Here is a 19,148-nt window from a genome sequence, read left to right on the forward strand (position 1 = left end):
TGAGAGCCGAGGCAGCTATGCTGCCGAGGTAGTACTTTCAAGATATATAAAAATAAAAGATAAATTTGTTACAATAAAACTGCCAGTTTGAAAACCGAGGCAGCTGTGCTGCCGAGGCAGTGATTTCAATGTATATAAAAGCAGAAGTTAAACTTCTTAAAATAAAACTGTAATTTTGAGAGCCGAGGCAGCTATGCTGCCGAGGTAGTAATTTCAAGATATATAAAAATAAAAAGATAAATTTGTTACAATAAAACTGCCAGTTTGAAAACCGAGGCAGCTGCGCTGCCGAGTCAGTGATTTTAATGTATATAAAAGCAGAAGTTAAACTTATTAAAATAAAACTGTAATTTTGAGAGCCGAGGTAGTAATTTCAAAGTATATAAAAACAAAAGATAAATTTGTTAGAATAAAACAGTCAGTTTGAAAACCGAGGCAGCTGTGCTGCCGAGGCAGTGATTTCAATGTATATAAAAGGAGAAGTTAAACTTATTAAAATAAAACTGTAATTTTGAGAGCCGAGGCAGCTATGCTGCCGAGGTAGTAATTTCAAGATATATAAAAAAAAAGATAAATTTGTTAGAATAAAACTGTCAGTTTGAAAACCGAGGCAGCTGTGCTGCCGAAGCAATGATTTCAATGTATATAAAAGCAGAAGTTAAACTTCTTAAAATAAAACTGTAATTTTGAGAGCCGAGGCAGCTATGCTGCCGAGGTAGTAATTTCAAGATATATAAAAATAAAAGATAAACTTGTTAGAATAAAACTGTCAGTTTGAAAACCGAGGCAGCTGTGCTGCCGAGGCAGTGATTTCAATGTATATAAAAGGAGAAGTTAAACTTCTTAAAATAAAACTGTAATTTTGAGAGCCCAGGCAGCTATGCTGCCGAGGTAGTAATTTCAAGATATATAAAAATAAAAGATAAATTTGTTAGAATAAAACTGTCAGTTTGAAAACCGAGGCAGCTGTGCTGCCGAGGCAGTGATTTCAATGTATATAAAAGCAGAAGTTAATCTTATTAAAATAAAACTGTAATTTTGAGAGCCGAGGCAGCTATGCTGAAGAGGTAGTACTTTCAAGATATATAAAAATAAAAGATAAATTTGTTACAATAAAACTGCCAGTTTGATAACCGAAGCAGCTGTGCTGCCGAGGCAGTGATTTCAATGTATATAAAAGCTGAAGTTAAACTTCTTAAAATAAAACAGTAATTTTGAGAGCCGAGGCAGCTATGCTGCCGAGGTAGTAATTACAAGATAAATAAAAATAAAAGATAAATTTGTTAGAATAAAACTGTCAGTTTGAAAACCGAGGCAGCTGTGCTGCCGAGGCAGTGATTTCAATGTATATAAAAGCAGAAGTTAAACTTATTAAAATAAAACTGTAATTTTGAGAGCCGAGGCAGCTATGCTGCCGAGGTACTACTTTCAAGATATATAAAAATAAAAGATAAATTTGTTAGAATAAAACTGTTAGTTTGATAACCGAGGCAGCTGTGCTGCCGAAGCAGTGATTTCAATGTATATAAAAGCAGAAGTTAAACTTATTAAAATAAAACTGTAATTTTGAGAGTCGAGGCAGCTATGCTGCCGAGGTAGTAATTTCAAGATATATAAAAATAAAAGATAAATTTGTTAGAATAAAACTGTCAGTTTGAAAACCGAGGCAGCTGTTCTGCCGAGGCAGTGATTTCAATGTATATAAAAGCAGAAGTTAAACTTATTAAAATAAAACTGTAATTTTGAGAGCCGAGGCAGCTATGCTGCCGAGGTAATAATTTCAAGATATATAAAAATAAAAGATAAATTTGTTAGAATAAAACTGTCAGTTTGAAAACCGAGGCAGCTGTGCTGTCGAGGCATTGATTTCAATGTATATAAAAGCAGAAGTTAAACTTATTAAAATAAAATTAGAAGTTTGAGAGAGAGCCGAGGGAGCTATGCTGCCGAGGTAGTAAGTTCAAAATGTATAAAAACAAAAGATAAATTTGTTAGAATAAAACTGTCAGTTTGAAAACCGAGCCAGCTGTGCTGCCGAGGCAGTGATTTCCATGTATATAAAAGCAGAAGTTAAACTTATTAAAATAAAACTGTAATTTTGAGAGCCGAAGCAGCTGCCGAGGTAGTAATTTCAAGATATATAAAAAAAAAAGATAAATTTGTTAGAATAAAACTGTCAGTTTGAAAACCGAGCCAGCTGTGCTGCCGAGGCAGTAAATTCAATGTATATAAAAGCAGAAGTTAAACTTCTTAAAATAAAATAATAAGTTTGAGAGAGAGCCGAAGCACCTATACTGCCGAGGTAGTAAGTTCAAAGTATATAAAAACAAAAGATAAATTTGTTAGAATAAAACTGTCAGTTTGAAAACCGAGCCAGCTGTGCTGCCGAGGCAGTGATTTCAATGTATATAAAAGCAGAAGTTAAACTTATTAAAATAAAACTGTAATTTTGAGAGCCGAGGCAGCTATGCTGCCGAGGTAATAATTTCAAGATATATAAAAATAAAAGATAAATTTGTTAGAATAAAACTGCCAGTTTGAAAACCGAGGCAGCTGTGCTGCCGAGGCATTGAATTCAATGTATATAAAAGCAGAAGTTAAACTTATTAAAATAAAATTATAAGTTTGAGAGAGAGCCGAGGCAGCTATGCTGCCGAGGTAGTAAGTTCAAAGTATATAAAAACAAAAGATAAATTTGTTAGAATAAAACTTTCAGTTTGAAAACCGAGGCAGCTGTGCTGTCGAGGCATTGAATTCAATGTATATAAAAGCAGAAGTTAAACTTATTAAAATAAAATTATAAGTTTGAGAGAAAGCCGAGGCAGCTATGCTGCCGAGGTAGTAAGTTCAAAGTATATAAAAACAAAAGATAAATTTGTTAGAATAAAACTGTCAGTTTGAAAACCGAGGCAGCTGTGCTGCCGAGGCATTGAATTCAATGTATATAAAAGCAGAAGTTAAACTTATTAAAATAAAATTGTATGTTTGAGAGAGAGCCGAGGTAGTAATTTCAAGGTATATAAAAACAAAAGATAAATTTGTTAGAATAAAACTGTCAGTTTGAAAACCGAGGCAGCTATGCTGTCGAGGCATTGAATTCAATGTATATAAAAGCAGAAGTTAAACATTAAAATAAAAGTATAAGTTTGAGAGAGAGCCGAGGGAGCTATGCTGCCGAGGTAGTAAGTTCAAAGTATATAAAAACAAAAGATAAATTTGTTCGAAAAAAACTGTCAGTTTGAAAACCGAGGCAGCTGTGCTGTCGAGGCAGTAAATTCAATGTATATATAAGCAGAAGTTAAACTTATTAAAATAAAATTGTATGTTTGAGAGAGAGCCGAGGTAGTAATTTCAAGGTATATAAAAACAAAAGATAAATTTGTTAGAATAAAACTGTCAGTTTAAAAACAGAAACTGCCGAAGCAATGAATTTAATGTATATGTCGCAAGCAAATGGTTGTTTCAGGTAAATAACTTTTTCCTAGTCAGATACTATCTGCTTAGGCAAATAGTTTTATTCCATTTATTTCAGTCTAAATTCTACATTCCTAGGCAAATAGCATATGGCTAAAATATTTTCAGGCAAAGAGCTCTTTAAACCAACCCAACCCAACTTTATTCCTTTAAGAGAGGCCTGTACTTCACAGTCACTGTTTTCTGTGCAAGGGATGTCAAAATGCCAGTACCAGCCTTCGAAATTTCAGTGCAGTACAAAAAGGCGTACATCAAAAATAAGATGATATGCAATACTAGAGGCCATTCCAGCAACAATTATCAAAACAAGTAAATTTTTATATTTACTATTTAAGTCTTCAAGAAATAAATCGTTTATTTGTATATTTATTAAACTTAATAAAAGTATATGAAACTCTTATGCATTTTTTGAAAAGTAGGTTGATAACGATAGGAACTACTTTATTTTTTTTGTGAACAGGAATCTACTCTATATTACATTTGTCTAAAACAAGCTTAGACAGACACTATTTGTCTTGTCCAATAGTATTTGCCCAGACATTTAATTATAAAACTGTAACGAACTACTGTTTGTCTAGGCAGACAGTATCTGACTAGAAAAAAGCTATCTACCTGAAATAACCATTTGCCTGCGACATATATAAAAGCAGAAGTTAAACTTATTAAAATAGAACTGTATGTCTGAGAGCCGAGGCAGCTACACTGCCGAGGTAGTAATCTCAAGATATATAAAAACAGAAGATAAATTTGTTAGAATAAAACTGTCAGTTTGAAAACCGTGGTAGCACTGCCGAGGCAGTGAATATACAGTCCACCGGAAGTAGACCACAACTTCGTTATTTTAACCCTTCCTCTGTAAACCTGGGTATTTCCTGTCCGAACTACAACTGTTTAGGCAAATAATTTGTTCATTTCATATAAAAAAATATGTATGCAAAAATAAATTTTTCGATAATTTTATGATTGATTTATCAAGTTGAAGGTTTCGAACATTATCATAAATCGTTTATAAAAATTTTTGAGTGAGAGACTCGAAAGACCCACCTTTACAGAGGAAAGGTGCTAAAAAACCGTTTACAGACGAAGGGTTAAATGGAATGCTATAGTTTTTATTACACCTTTTAATTATATGCGAAAAAATATGTTGACTTTGATAAAAGTTATTGGTACCTAACGTTTTTCGTTTTCGAGTTATTTTGATTTTAAATTTTTCTTGGCAATTTTCATTATACTCTTTAAAACTCGATATCTCAGCAAACGTTCATTCAAAAAAGCTCTAAAATGCCCCTTCAAATTCTGTCAAAAAGATTGTCATTTGCTGTATCACAGTATCTTATACAGAAAGGTCAAAAAGTGAATTACTTTTTTCTACATTAAATGGCAATGGAATATGGAGAAACGATAATTTTTGACCATCCTGTATAAGGTACTCTGATACAACAAATGACAAATTATTTGATATCATCTGAAGAGCAATCGTACCAAGTTAGAGCTTTCTTGAATAAATATTGGCTGAGATATGGAGTTTTAAAAGCATGATGAAATTTACCAAACAAAAACTTAAAATCAAAATAACTCGAAAACGAAAAAGTCAACATATTTTTTCGCATACAATTAAAAGTGGCAATAAAAACAATAACATTCCGTTTAAAATAACGAAGTTGAGATCTACTTCCGGGAGACCGGAAGTGGCCACCACCTTGAAAATACTTTAGATCAAAAGATCGGTATGAGCCTCCCATATAAGCTAAATTTCAGGAACGGTGATGCAATGGAACAGAAATAAAACGGGTATTGCTGACGTTTTGGCGGACACTATATAAAAGTAGTAATTAAATTTATTAAAATAAAATTGTTGGGTTGGGCATCGAGCCAGATGTGCTGCCGAAGCAATGCTTTCAATATATAAAATATATACAGGATGTTTCTAAATCGATTCGAAACTTTTTGTTCAAAACCCCTTCTCCTGCAAGTTAAAGCCCTCTAAAGTTAGGGGAAAAAAATCTTTTTATTTAATAAATCCACCATGGAGGAATTTAGAAAAATGAAATTTGACAGATAACTGTTGATAATAAAATGATACCTATTCACGATTTTTTTAACCTTAAAATAAGTTAGTTTGATCACAAAAAAATAACATAATACACATGCTCATTTGATATAATTCAGATTGGTTATAATTAGTTAAGAAAAATCAAGGAGGCTGATGTCAAATGAAGTCATAATGACAAATACTTTTGATATAGGGGATTTTCATAGTGGACATTCCATCGGGGATATATTAAGTAAAAGGAGTTTTTGAGGTTTTGAATAAAAGTTATATAATTTTTGCTGAAATATTACCTCTTCAAATCTTTCGAATCAATTTAGAAACACCCTGTATACCTATATAGTGTATACAATGTTTTTCTATAAGGTTGTCTTTTCTTACAATTTGTTTCCATAGACAGCTACGATTAATGAAAACATTCCAAAATCGAGGTTGTATCTTTTTGCAAATATCTCGAAAATGCTGTTGAAATATTACCTCTTGAAATCTTTCGCATCAATTTAGAAACACCTGTATACTTATAGTGTATACAATGTTTCTCTATCAGGTTGTCTTTACTTACAATTTGTTTCCATAGACAGCTACGATTAATGAAAACATTCCAAAATCGAGGTTGTATCTTTTTGCAAATATCTCGAAAATGCTGTTGAAATATTACCTTTTGAAATCTTTCGCATCAATTTAGAAACACCTGTATACTTATAGTGTATACAATGTTTCTCTATCAGGTTGTCTTTACTTACAATTTGTTTCCATAGGCACCTACGATTAATGAAAACATTCCAAAATCGAGGTTGTATCTTTTTGCAAATATCTCGAAAATGCTGTTGAAATATTACCTTTTGAAATCTTTCGCATCAATTTAGAAACACCTGTAGAGTTATAGTGTATACAATGTTTCTCTATCAGGTTGTCTTTACTTACAATTTGTTTCCATAGACAGTTACGATTAATGAAAACATTCCAAAATCGAGGTTGTATCTTTTTGCAAATATCTCGAAAATGCTGTGAAAATATTACCTCTTGAAATCTTTCGCATCAATTTAGAAACACCTGTATACTTATAGTGTATACAATGTTTTTCTATCAGGTTGTCTTTACTTACAATTTGTTTCCATAGGCACCTACGATTAAGGAAAATATACCAAAATCGAGGTTGTATCTTTTTGCAAATATCTCGAAAATGCTCTTGAAATATTACCTCTTGAAATCTTTCGCATCAATTTAGAAACACCTGTATACTTATAGTGTATACAATGTTTCTCTATCAGGTTGTCTTTACTTACAATTTGTTTCCATAGATACCTACGATTAATGAAAACATTCCAAAATCGAAATTGTATCTTTTTGTAAATATCTCGAAAATGCTGTTGAAATATTACCTTTTGAAATCTTTCGCATCAATTTAGAAACACCTGTATACTTATAGTGTATACAATGTTTCTCTATCAGGTTGTCTTTACTTACAATTTGTTTCCATAGGCACCTACGATTAATGAAAACATACCAAAATCGAGGTTGTATCTTTTTGCAAATATCTCGAAAATTCTGCTGAAATATTACCTTTTGAAATCTTTCGCATCAATTTAGAAACACCTGTATACTTATAGTGTATACAATGTTTCTCTATCAGGTTGTCTTTACTTACAATTTGTTTCCATAGATACCTACGATTAATGAAAACATTCCAAAATCGAGGTTGCATCTTTTTGCAAATATCTCGAAAATGATGCGTCTAATCAAACATTTCTAAGAGTGATAATAATTTTGAAATGAAATAGGCTTTTATAATCAAAATTTAATGGTTTTTGACATAATAAAAAAGTTTGAAAGAAATCACCTTTGTGAACACCCTATATAGCATTGATCCCGTGGTTCGATATTTCCAATAGTGATCTTAAACGATTTGTTATTTAGTCAAATTTAGTCTTTCTAAGACAAAACATATTGAAAATGTTTAAGAAAATGTTTGAAAATTTCTTAACTTTGAAGACCCATCCTGTATAAATTTGTTAAATTAAAATTGATTATTTGTAAGCTGAAGAAGCTAAGCCTCAGGCAATGTAATATAGTTAAATGCAAAACGTTATTTTCTTTTTATTAGTTAGAATAAATTTTAATGTATAACGATGTCATAAACCGCGATACAGTTTTATAGCTAACCTTCTAATCTATCTTAATGGCAATTTAAATTACAAATATCGATATGAAAGTTAAGATTTTCAATGATTATTTATTTTTAGTTTTATTGGCCACATTCTTGTTTTGATTGTAACTCAATAAATTAACCCGGGTTGTAATTCCTCTAAATAACAAAGTATTCTATACAAAGCATTCCTGGAACCAGTGTGGACGTGAGGTATTCAGCTATGCATTACTGTTGTAATTTCCAACATAGCAATCCTTCAGCGTTTTCAAAAAAGTTTTGCGAACCATCGACGAACTTTTATATGCTTCCAATGAGACCATTCGAAATGAAAACCCACTACAGACCACAAAATATGTAATCCACCAGTTTAGTTTACGGTACAGTGAATTAGTGCTTATCCACCTTAATTTTCTCGTCAAACAATTAAATGTACATGTCAAAGAAGAGCAAAGACTGGAACGATCTAATTCTAGAAGCAAAATAAGTCTACACACTAAATTTATGTATCTATAATAGTTATGTACCCCAATATTTTTGAAAGAAAACTTTTTGAACGATTTCTCACAAACGAAAACTTCTTTAGTAAAGAAAATAATGTGTCTTTTCCTCAAACACCTAGAATAAATCGTCGACGAAGTCATTTTAGACTGTTAAAGCCTTTCTCGTTAAATTTGGCAACATCCCAACGGATATACTTAATGAAGCTTTTGTTCATCATGATTTCGTAGGTGATGTATTAGCGTGTAATTTAAAAGGATTTTCTGGACCGCATCAACATCCGATACGTGGAGTAGTTGGAGATATTTAAGGTTTGAGATTTATAGTTTTGTCTGGGGAAAATGATTATAAATGAATCTGCCCTAAATTGATTTTAAAAGTCGTTTATTATACGGTCAGTACCACCGATCTCAATTGCTTTTAACCTGTTAACCCTTATTAACCTTTCAGCAGGAGAACATTACTTTATCACATCAATTTGTGAACAATTGATCCTAATAATAATTCAAATTTTAGCAATAAAGATAAAGATCGGTTATTAAAATTGAATGTAATAATTAAAGTGAAAATTAGTGCCATCTCAGAGAAGGAAGGCGTATTAATTGTAGATAACTGTAATGTGATTTAGGAATTTTTTGAGGGATTTTAAGATAATATTTCGCAATGTTTATGCAACCATTTGTTATCACCAATTTTTTTATTTTATTTTTGATGAGATCAGCTGTATATTCCGTATATTCTACAGGTTGCTGAGTGTATCGTTCTTTAACAAACATTCTTCTTGAAGTTTTTTTATATTAATTAAGTATTCTTTTCCCATTAATACTTAATAACTTAAATATGTCATTTTCATGTGCAGTTATCACCGGTAAGTGATATTTATATTTATAAGTACGAAAGCTTTTACTGCTGGTGTTAATTAAACTAAAACTAGAACTAGTAGTAGCACTATCACTAGAACTAACACCAGACCTAGAACAAGAAACTCTTAAGACGGCTAAAAGAGTGCTAAGCAGCGCTAGTTAGCATTAGATATCACTGTGTTAAATATTTTTATTGAATCAAAACTAGAACTGACACTAGACCTAGAACTAGAAAGTTTCAAGGTGATAAAAATTCTAAAAATTGGTTGATTTTAATAATCTTAACAAATTTGGGTTGGGTTACTTTTACTTAAAAAAATCACATCTCTGGTGCTACAAAGATCAAAGAAATGAAATTTGCCATAAATATTCTATAAAAAATGATCTTTAATTTAAATCTAACCTGGTCGCTTCATCTTAATTAGGAAAGATGTTATCAATTTTTAAAGAATTAGTTGATTTTAATAATCTTAACAAAGTTGGGTTAGGTTACTTTTTTGTTATAAAATCTGATGGTGCTACAAGTATTGAAAAAACGAAATTTACCATAAATATTCTATAAAAAATGATCTTTAATTTAAGATCAACCTGGTCGTTCCATTTTAATTAGGAAAGAAGTTATTGAATATTAAAGAATTGGTTAATCTTAACAACGTTAGGTTGGGTTACTTTTATTAAATAAATCATATCTCTGGTGCGGTAAATATTGAAGTAATGCAATTCTCCATAAATATTCTATAAAGAACAATCTTTAATTTAAACCTAAATTGATCGCTTCATTTTAATTAGGAATGAAGTTATTAATTATTTAAAATTTGGTTGATTTTAATAATCTTAACAAATTTGTGTTGGATTACTTTTACTTAAAAAAATCACATCTCTGGTGCTGCAAAGATCAAAGAAATGAAATTTGCCATAAATATTCTATAAAAAATGATCTTTAATTTAAATCTAACCTGGTCGCTTCATCTTAATTAGGAAAGATGTTATCAATTTTTAAAGAATTAGTTGATTTTAATAATCTTAACAAAGTTGGGTTAGGTTACTTTTTTGTTATAAAATCTGATGGTGCTACAAGTATTGAAGAAACGAAATTTACCATAAATATTCTATAAAAAATTATCTTTAATTTAAGATCAAGCCGGTCGTTCCATTTTAATTAGAAAAGAAGTTATTGAATATTAAAGAATTGATTAATTTTAACAATCTTAATAACGTTGGGTTGGGTTACTTTTATTAAATAAATCATATCTCTGGTGCGGCAAATATTGAAGTAATGTAATTCTCCATAAATATTCTAGAAAGAACAATCTTTAATTTAAACCTAAATTAATCGCTTCATTTTAATTAGGAATGAAGTTATTAATTATTTAAAATTTGGTTGATTTTAATAATCTTAACAAATTTGTGTTGGATTACTTTTACTTAAAAAAATCACATCTCTGGTGCTGCAACGATCAAAGAAATGTAATTTGCCATAAATATTCTATAAAAAATGATCTTTAATTTAAATCTAACCTGGTCGCTCCATCTTAATTAGGAAAGATGTTATCAATTTTTAAACAATTAGTTGATTTTAATAATCTTAACAAAGTTGGGTTAGGTTACTTTTTTGTTATAAAATCTGATGGTGCTACAAGTATTGAAGAAACGAAATTTACCATAAATATTCTATAAAAAATTATCTTTAATTTAAGATCTAGCCGGTCGTTCCACTTTAATTAGAAAAGAAGTTATTGAATATTAAAGAATTGCTTAATCTTAACAATCTTAATAACGTTGAGTTGGATTACTTTTATTAAATAAATCATATCTCTGGTGCGGCAAATATTGAAGAAATGTAATTCTCCATAAATATTCTATAAAGAACGATCTTTAATTTAAACCTAAATTGATCGCTTCATTTTAATTTGGAATAAAGTTATTAATTATTTAAGAATTGGTTGATTTTAATAATCTTAACAAATTTGTGTTGGGTTACTTTTATTTAAAAAAATCACATCTCCGGTGCTGCAAATATCGAAAAAATGAAATTTGCCATAAATATTCTATAAAGAATGATCTTTAATTTAAACCTAACCTGGTCGCTCCATCTTAATTAGGAAAGATGTTATCAATGTTTAAAGAATTGGTTGGTTTTAATAATCTTAACAAAGTTGGGTTAGGTTACTTTTTTGTTATAAAATCTGATGGTGCTACAAGTATTGAAGAACGAAATTTACCATAAATATTCTATAAAAAATTATCTTTAATTTAAGATCAAGCCGGTGATTCCATTTCAATTAGAAAAAAAGTTATTGAATATTAAAGAATTGGTTAATTTTAACAATCTTAACAACGTTAGGTTGGATTACTTTTATTAAATAAATCATATCTCTGGTGCGGCAAATATTGAAGAAATGTAATTCTCCATAAATATTCTATAAAGAACGATCTTTAATTTAAACCTAAATTGATCGCTTCATCTTAATTAGGAATAAAGTTATTAATTATTTAAGAATTGGTTGATTTTAATAATCGTAACAAATTTGTGTTGGGTTACTTTTATTTAAAAAAATCACATCTCCGGTGCTGCAAATATCGAAAAAATGAAATTTGCCATAAATATTCTATAAAAAATGATCTTTAATTTAAATCTAACCTGGTCGCTCCATCTTAATTAGGAAAGATGTTATCAATTTTTAAACAATTAGTTGATTTTAATAATCTTAACAAAGTTGGGTTAGGTTACTTTTTTGTTATAAAATCTGATGGTGCTACAAGTATTGAAAAAACGAAATTTACCGTAAATATTCTATAAAAAATGATCTTTAATTTAAGATCAACCTGGTCGTTCCATTTTAATTAGGAAAGAAGTTATTGAATATTAAAGAATTGGTTAATCTTAACAATCTTAATAACGTTGAGTTGGGTTACTTTTATTAAATAAATCATATCTCGGGTGCGGCAAATATTGAAGAAATGTAATTCTCCATAAATATTCTATAAAGAACGATCTTTAATTTAAACCTAAATTGATCGCTTCATCTTAATTAGAAATAAAGTTATTAATTATTTAAGAATTGATTGATTTTAATAATCTTAACAAATTTGTGTTGGGTTACTTTCATTTAAAAAAATCACATCTCAGGTGCGGCAAATATCAAAGAAATGAAATTTGCCATAAATATTCTATATAGAATGATCTTTAATTTAAACCTAACCTGGTCGCTCCATCTTAATTAGGAAAGATGTTATCAATGTTTAAAGAATTGGTTGGTTTCAATAATCTTAACAAAGTTGGGTTAGGTTACTTTTTTGTTATAAAATCTAATGGTGCTACAAATATTGAAGAAACGAAATTTACCATAAATATTCTATAAAAAATGATCTTTAATTTAAGATCAAGCCGGTCGTTCCATTTTAATTAGGAAAGAAGTTATCGAATATTAAAGAATTGGTTAATTTTAACAATCTTAACAACGTTAGGTTGGGTTACTTTTATTAAATAAATCATATCTCTGGTGCGGCAAATATTGAAGTAATGTAATTCTCCATAAATATTCTATAAAGAACGACCTTTAATTTAAACCTAAATTGATCGCTTCATCTTAATTAGGAATAAAGTTATTAATTATTTAAAATTTGGTTGATTTTAATAATCGTAACAAATTTGGGTTGGGTTACTTTTATTTAAAAAAATCACATCTCCGGTGCTGCAAATATCAAAAAAATGAAATTTGCCATAAATATTCTATAAAGAATGATCTTTAATTTAAACCTAACCTGGTCGCTGCATCTTAATTAGGAAAGATGTTATCAATTTTTAAAGAATTAGTTGGTTTTAATAATTTTAACAAAGTTGGGTTAGGTTATTTTTTTGTTATAAAATCTGATGGTGCTACAAGTATTGAAAAAACGAAATTTACCATAAATATTCTATAAAAAATGATCTTTAATTTAAGATCAACCTGGTCGTTCCATTTTAATTAGGAAAGAAGTTATCGAATATTAAAGAATTGGTTAATTTTAACAATCTTAATAACGTTGGGTTGGGTTACTTTTATTAAATAAATCATATCTCTGGTGCGGCAAATATTGAAGTAATGTAATTCTCCATAAATATTCTATAAAGAACGATCTTTAATTTAAACCTAAATTGATCGCTTCATCTTAATTAGGAATAAAGTTATTAATTATTTAAGAATTGGTTGATTTTAATAATCGTAACAAATTTGTGTTGGGTTACTTTTATTTAAAAAAATCACATCTCCGGTGCTGCAAATATCGAAAAAATGAAATTTGCCATAAATATTCTATAAAGAATGATCTTTAATTTAAACCTAACCTGGTCGCTCCATCTTAATTAGGAAAGATGTTATCAATGTTTAAAGAATTGGTTGGTTTTAATAATCTTAACAAAGTTGGGTTAGGTTACTTTTTTGTTATAAAATCTGATGGTGCTACAAGTATTGAAAAAACGAAATTTACCGTAAATATTCTATAAAAAATGATCTTTAATTTAAGATCAACCTGGTCGTTCCATTTTAATTAGGAAAGAAGTTATCGAATATTAAAGAATTGGTTAATTTTAACAATTTTAACAACGTTAGGTTGGATTACTTTTATTAAATAAATCATATCTCTGGTGCGGCAAATATTGAAGTAATGTAATTCTCCATAAATATTCTATAAAGAACGATCTTTAATTTAAACCTAACCTGGTCGCTGCATCTTAATAAGGAAAAATGTTATCAATTTTTAAAGAATTGGTTAATTTTAACAACCTTAATCAGTTTGGGTTGGGTTAATTTAAAAAATTATAACTCTTGTGTTACAAATGTTGAAGAAACGAAATTCACCATAAGTATTCTATAAAAAATGATCTCATATTTAAGATCAACCTGGTCGTTCCATCTTAATTAGGAAGGAAGTTATTGAATATTAAAGAATTGGTTGATTTTAACAATCTTAATAACGTTGGGTTGGGTTACTTTTATTTAAAAAAATCACCAAATGAAATTTGCCATAAATATTCTATAAAGAATGACAGTTCTAGGTCAAATGTTAGTTCTAGTTTTAGATTAATATTTATATTTATTGCTAATAATAAATATATAATACTTATTTAATTTTATATATTTTAGTTAGTGATACTTGTTATAATAAAACAGCTATTGATAAAAGTGGTCCAGCTTTACTAGAAGCAATAAAAGAAAATTTCCCTGGAGCAAGATCAATGTATGCATTAGTTCCAGACAGTTATGATGAAATAATCAATCTACTAAAGACTTATTGCGAACAAAACATAAATCTTATTTTAACAACTGGTGGCACAGGTTTATCTAAAAGAGATGTAACTCCAGAAGCAACTAAATCAATCATTGAGAAAGAAATACCCGGAATAACACAAACAATGCTTTTAAAAAGTTTGGAAATTACTGATATGGCAATGTTATCGCGAGCTGTTGCTGGGAGCAAAAATAACTCTTTAATTATAAATTTACCGGGAAGTAAGAAAGGTGCATTAGAATGCTTTGGGTTTATCAAATCAATTATACCCCACGCAATCGATTTAATCTTAGATCGTAAAGAAAATATTAAAGACACACATTCTCAAATTTCAAAACATAATCAAGAAAATAAAGATTTAAAACCAAATACAACAAGCAAAGTTAAAATTTTACCCTCAGCTTTAAGAAATAGAACATCTCAATATGAAATGATTAGCTTTGATAAAGCCTTTAACATTGTAAAAGATTTCTCAAAAAATTTTCATGATATAGAAGAAATACCGATCGAAAAGTCTCTCGATAGAGTTTTAGCATGTAATATTATTACAAATACCCCATTTCCACCTTTTAGGGCGTCCATAAAAGATGGATACGCTGTAATTGCTGCGGATGGAGCAGGTGAACGCGTGGTAAAAACTGGTTTTGCGGCTGGTGATGATGTAATTACAAAAATTGAGAAATCAATTTCTTTTAATTTAAACATTTAAATAAATTTTAGACTTCCGGTTTATTTGTTAATCTTGGAGAAACTGTTCGTGTTAATACCGGGGGTTGTGTCCCAGAAGGAGCTGATGCGGTTGTTCAAGTTGAAGATACATCTCTAATTGAGGCCGACGAACAAGGAAATGAAATTAAAATTATGATTAATAAAGCACCTATTTGTAATCAAGATATAAGGCAAGAAATAATTAGAAAAAAAACTCGATTAATAAATTTATTTATTTTTTTAGATCTATTGGGAGTGATATCTCAAAAAGTACGATTCTTTTTAGGGAAGGTGAAACGATTTCATCTGCCCATATAGGAATATTTGCAACTTTGGGGCATTTAAAAATAAAAGTGTATAGGTATGTTTTAATTTTCTGTTTATTAATTTTTTATTTAAAAATACAAAATTAAAGGCGTGCTCGTGTTGGATTACTATCGACAGGTAATGAAATATGCTCCATTAAAACAGAAAATTTAAAGCCGGGTCATATTCGAGATAGCAACAAATTAACATTGTTAAATCTCTTGAAAACTTTTGGATACACCGCCAACGATCTTGGAATCATAAAAGATGAGTAAGTTATAAACCGCTTCATTTACACCATTTAATTTTAAAAAAAATTGTAGCCCAGACTTACTAAAACAAGCGTTACAAGATGCTTTTACACATCACGATGTAATAATAACAACTGGAGGAGTCTCAATGGGCGAATACGACCTAATTAAAGAAATTCTAAAAGTTGATTTTGACGCGACTATTTTATTCGGTAGAGTTAATATGAAACCTGGGTAAATCAATAAATCAAATTGTCCGAAATAAATTATTTAAAATATTCTTTTAGAAAACCTACAACTTTTGCAACATGCCAATTTAATGGATCTACTAAATTAATATTTGCGCTACCTGGAAATCCAGTTTCAGGTACTGTTACATGTAGATTATTTGTTATTCCATCATTGCGTACATATGAATGTTCTAGAAATGATACATATCATCTTTTTAAAGCACGAGTGGTATGTGTTGTTTGAATAATCATTAATTTATTTAATTATGCTCATTGTTTTAGAATGTGCAGATTACTGGTGATGATAGATGGGATTTTAGACGTGTCAAGATATCCGAACTTGCAGCAACAAATCCTGTTAAAATTGCTACTGAAGTTGGCAACCAAATTAGCAGCAGATTGAATAGTTGCGTTGGTGCTCAAGGATTATTAATCGTTCCTGCTAGATTTAATACAACTAATTTACCGTTTTTCTTAGATGCTATTATGTTATACCGTTAGAATAAATATTGTGATAAAAATAACCACTTTATGGTTCATCGAGAAAAACATAACCATAAAATTTTGACAGAGAAATTTTTGTTGGTAGAAATCTTATTTAAAACCGTTTAGTTTGCTTCCAGAGGTATCAATTAAATTAGTTCAGCTCCTAAAGCACATTTTTCATCCATCCTTTGATGTTATAACGTTATTTTGAAGAAGAAATCGTTGATTTAAAATTGAATTTTTCTAACATTACTCATTGATGGAATTTGGCGTGTACTCCAATGTATATCTGAAAACAAGAAAAGACAACGATGAATACGAAGTTTTATTACGATTTATAAAGGAATAAGGGAGAAATCAACGGAAAAAGAATTTAATTTTGAAGGTTAGTTCCAAGAAAATCCGAGAGATGACGCTAATTTCGATGCAAAAATTTAAAATTTTGAAAAAGGCGCGAACCTAAGAACCAATCAGAAACGAGGAAGAAACAGGAGGGGGGCCGAGTATAAAAGGAAATCGCAAGTAAACAAGAGGTAGTCGTCATCTGACCAACAATGAATTCACGTCGGTTGACAGAAAGAAAAAAATAATTGAACTAACCTCAAAACTTATCCGAGAACTCCTGAATCATCTTGGAAGTCATCCAAATCCGAAGGACAAACAGTCCACTCATCCGTCAGAAAAATCCCGTAGAGAGACCGAAGGAGAGTAACCAATCCAGAAAACTAGCTCGAACTCCGAAACCAAGAGACAATCCTTTATCCTGTTATCACATTGAATCCAAACCCTTTTTCTTCGCAGTGAGTCGGTTGATAATTTATTTTTTTTATTTAATATAACCTATAAAAGAAAAATTAACCAATTAAACTCACAAGAGTAAAGATTTTTCAGTTTTTCTTGTGTAACGTTCACTTTCTTTTAACACTATTTTTTTCAACGAGTTTGATTTCAATTTAAAACGTTAGCCATTTTTATTTCAAGGACGGATATAACGAGTTTTCTACCCTGTTCTCGTGTTCTCTCTCAAATCGATTTTTCAGTCGATAATTGTAGTTTTCTGTTTTTATTTAAGTTTTACCTCTCGTCGATAGAAATTTAATTTAAATTCAAAAGAAATTAATTTTTTTTAACTGAACTTGCCCGAAACCCTGAGTTTAATTAGAGTCTCATAGTTAAAACTATTATTATTGTAATTAATTAAATTAAAGAAAACCCTATTTTTTTTGAAAAACCGAACATTGTAGTTTTACTTCATTTAATCATAGTCACCACACACAGTAAAACTTACAATATATTTTTTATAATTATGAATTTTATTGATCACCATAAAGTAATAACTTTCCTTTCCTGGTATCAAGTCGCAATACCCAGCGAAAATGTGACTCTTCGAATTCTTTCAACGCTTCAAACACTTTCACCTCCTTCGCAAACGTCGCCCAATCTAACTCTTCCATACCAATAAGTTCTAGCCTCTCCAAAAATCCTCATAAAGAACAAGATCTTTTACAATTCCACGCCCCACATCTACAATTCTCCAGACACTACAACCTCAACTTATAACTCTTGTGTTATACAAATAATGAAGAAACGAAATTTGCCATAAATATTCTATAAAAAAATGATCTTTAATTTAAGATCAAGCTGTTCGTTTCATTTTAATTAGGAAAGAAGTTATTGAATATTAAAGAATTGGTTAATTTTAATAACGTTGGGTTGGGGTACTTTAATTAAATAAATCATATCTCTGGTGCGGCAAATATTGAAGAAATGAAATTTACCATAAATATTCTATAAAGAATGGCTTTAATTTAAGATCCAGCTGGTCGTTCCATCTGAATTAAGAAGGAAGTTATGGAATATTAAGGAATTGATTGATTTTAACAATCTTAATACAGATGGGTTGGGTTACTTTAATTAAATAAATCATATCTCTGGTGCTGCAAATATTGAAGAAGCGAAATTTTAGTGGTGGACTCGAGACGATACTCGGACAAGACAAGACTTTCATTGGTCTCGTCTCGAGTCTCGTGCATCAAATCTTGCGTCTCGTACGAAAGTCTCGCAGGGGTAACTATTTCTGCAAATAATATCTGCAACATTGCTGTAAATATTTTCGTATCTACACGATGGAATTCCAGTAATGATATGTTGAAAGTACCTCTTGAAGGTAGACATGGACTTGGTGCATCGTGTCAAAATGTTGTTGATTTAAAACCATGTGCTCTTGAGGACAAAGAATGGATACTGCTAGAAGAAGTGTATAAAGTACCAGTCAACTTTCAAATACTTTCCAATTACCTATGGTGGTTGTATATATCAATATACTAATATAGTTAATATAAGTTATGGGAGGAGATGAGGAGGAGAGGGATTACTGGTGGGACAATAAACAGGGTGAGGGAGATATACGCAGAGACGATAGCTAGGGTAAAGGTGGGGGACGAGTTAACGGATAGGTTCTGGACAACGAGGGGTTTGAGGCAGGGATGTCCACTTAGTCCCGCTCTGTTTGCCTTGTATACCGCAGACATGGAAGACAGATTGACCGGTGGGCAGATGGGAGGTGTGGTTGTAGGGAGGAGGAAGGTGCATTCACTGGCTTACGCGGACGATTTGGTGGTAGTGGCGAGAGAGGCGAAGGAGATGAAGGCGATGATGCGGAGTTTGGAGAGTTACTTTAGGGGGAAGGCTCTGGAGGTGAATGTAGGAAAGACAAAGGTTATGAAGTTCTGTAAAGGGGGTAGAAGGAAGAGCGAAGATTGGAGGTGGGAAGGGAAGGAGATAGAGGAGGTGAGGGAGTACACATATTTGGGGTACAGATTTAGAGAGGACAACAAGGAAGGCGCGCATGTGAGGGCAATG

The 19,148-nt window shown here is 30.5% G+C and overlaps 1 protein-coding gene across 1 annotated transcript; it reads left to right on the plus strand.

Moving 5' to 3' along the window:
* Positions 1-8,903: 8,903 nt before the first annotated feature.
* Positions 8,904-16,376, plus strand: LOC111425018 (Molybdenum cofactor synthesis protein cinnamon). Its single transcript, XM_023058769.2, has 8 exons — positions 8,904-9,039; positions 14,161-14,966; positions 15,026-15,204; positions 15,258-15,374; positions 15,429-15,590; positions 15,643-15,804; positions 15,858-16,029; positions 16,083-16,376. Exons 1-8 carry the CDS (start codon positions 9,012-9,014, stop codon positions 16,299-16,301), a joined length of 1,845 nt encoding a protein of 614 aa, XP_022914537.2. The 5' UTR covers positions 8,904-9,011; the 3' UTR covers positions 16,302-16,376.
* The last annotated feature ends 2,772 nt before the right edge of the window (positions 16,377-19,148 follow it).

The sequence above is a fragment of the Onthophagus taurus genome, chromosome 11 (assembly GCF_036711975.1).
Source record: "Onthophagus taurus isolate NC chromosome 11, IU_Otau_3.0, whole genome shotgun sequence".
In the NCBI taxonomy this organism is placed as follows: domain Eukaryota; kingdom Metazoa; phylum Arthropoda; class Insecta; order Coleoptera; family Scarabaeidae; genus Onthophagus; species Onthophagus taurus.

What these genes read in the sequence shown, in the direction of transcription:
- LOC111425018 (XM_023058769.2), top strand. Translation starts at nt 9,012, where the DNA reads ATGTCATTTTCATGTGCAGTTATCACCG. An exon ending in TTCATGTGCAGTTATCACCG is followed by an intron (nt 9,040 to 14,160) that starts GTAAGTGATATT and finishes TATATATTTTAG; the next exon opens with TTAGTGATACTTGTTATAAT. An exon ending in ATTTGTAATCAAGATATAAG is followed by an intron (nt 15,205 to 15,257) that starts GCAAGAAATAAT and finishes TTATTTTTTTAG; the next exon opens with ATCTATTGGGAGTGATATCT.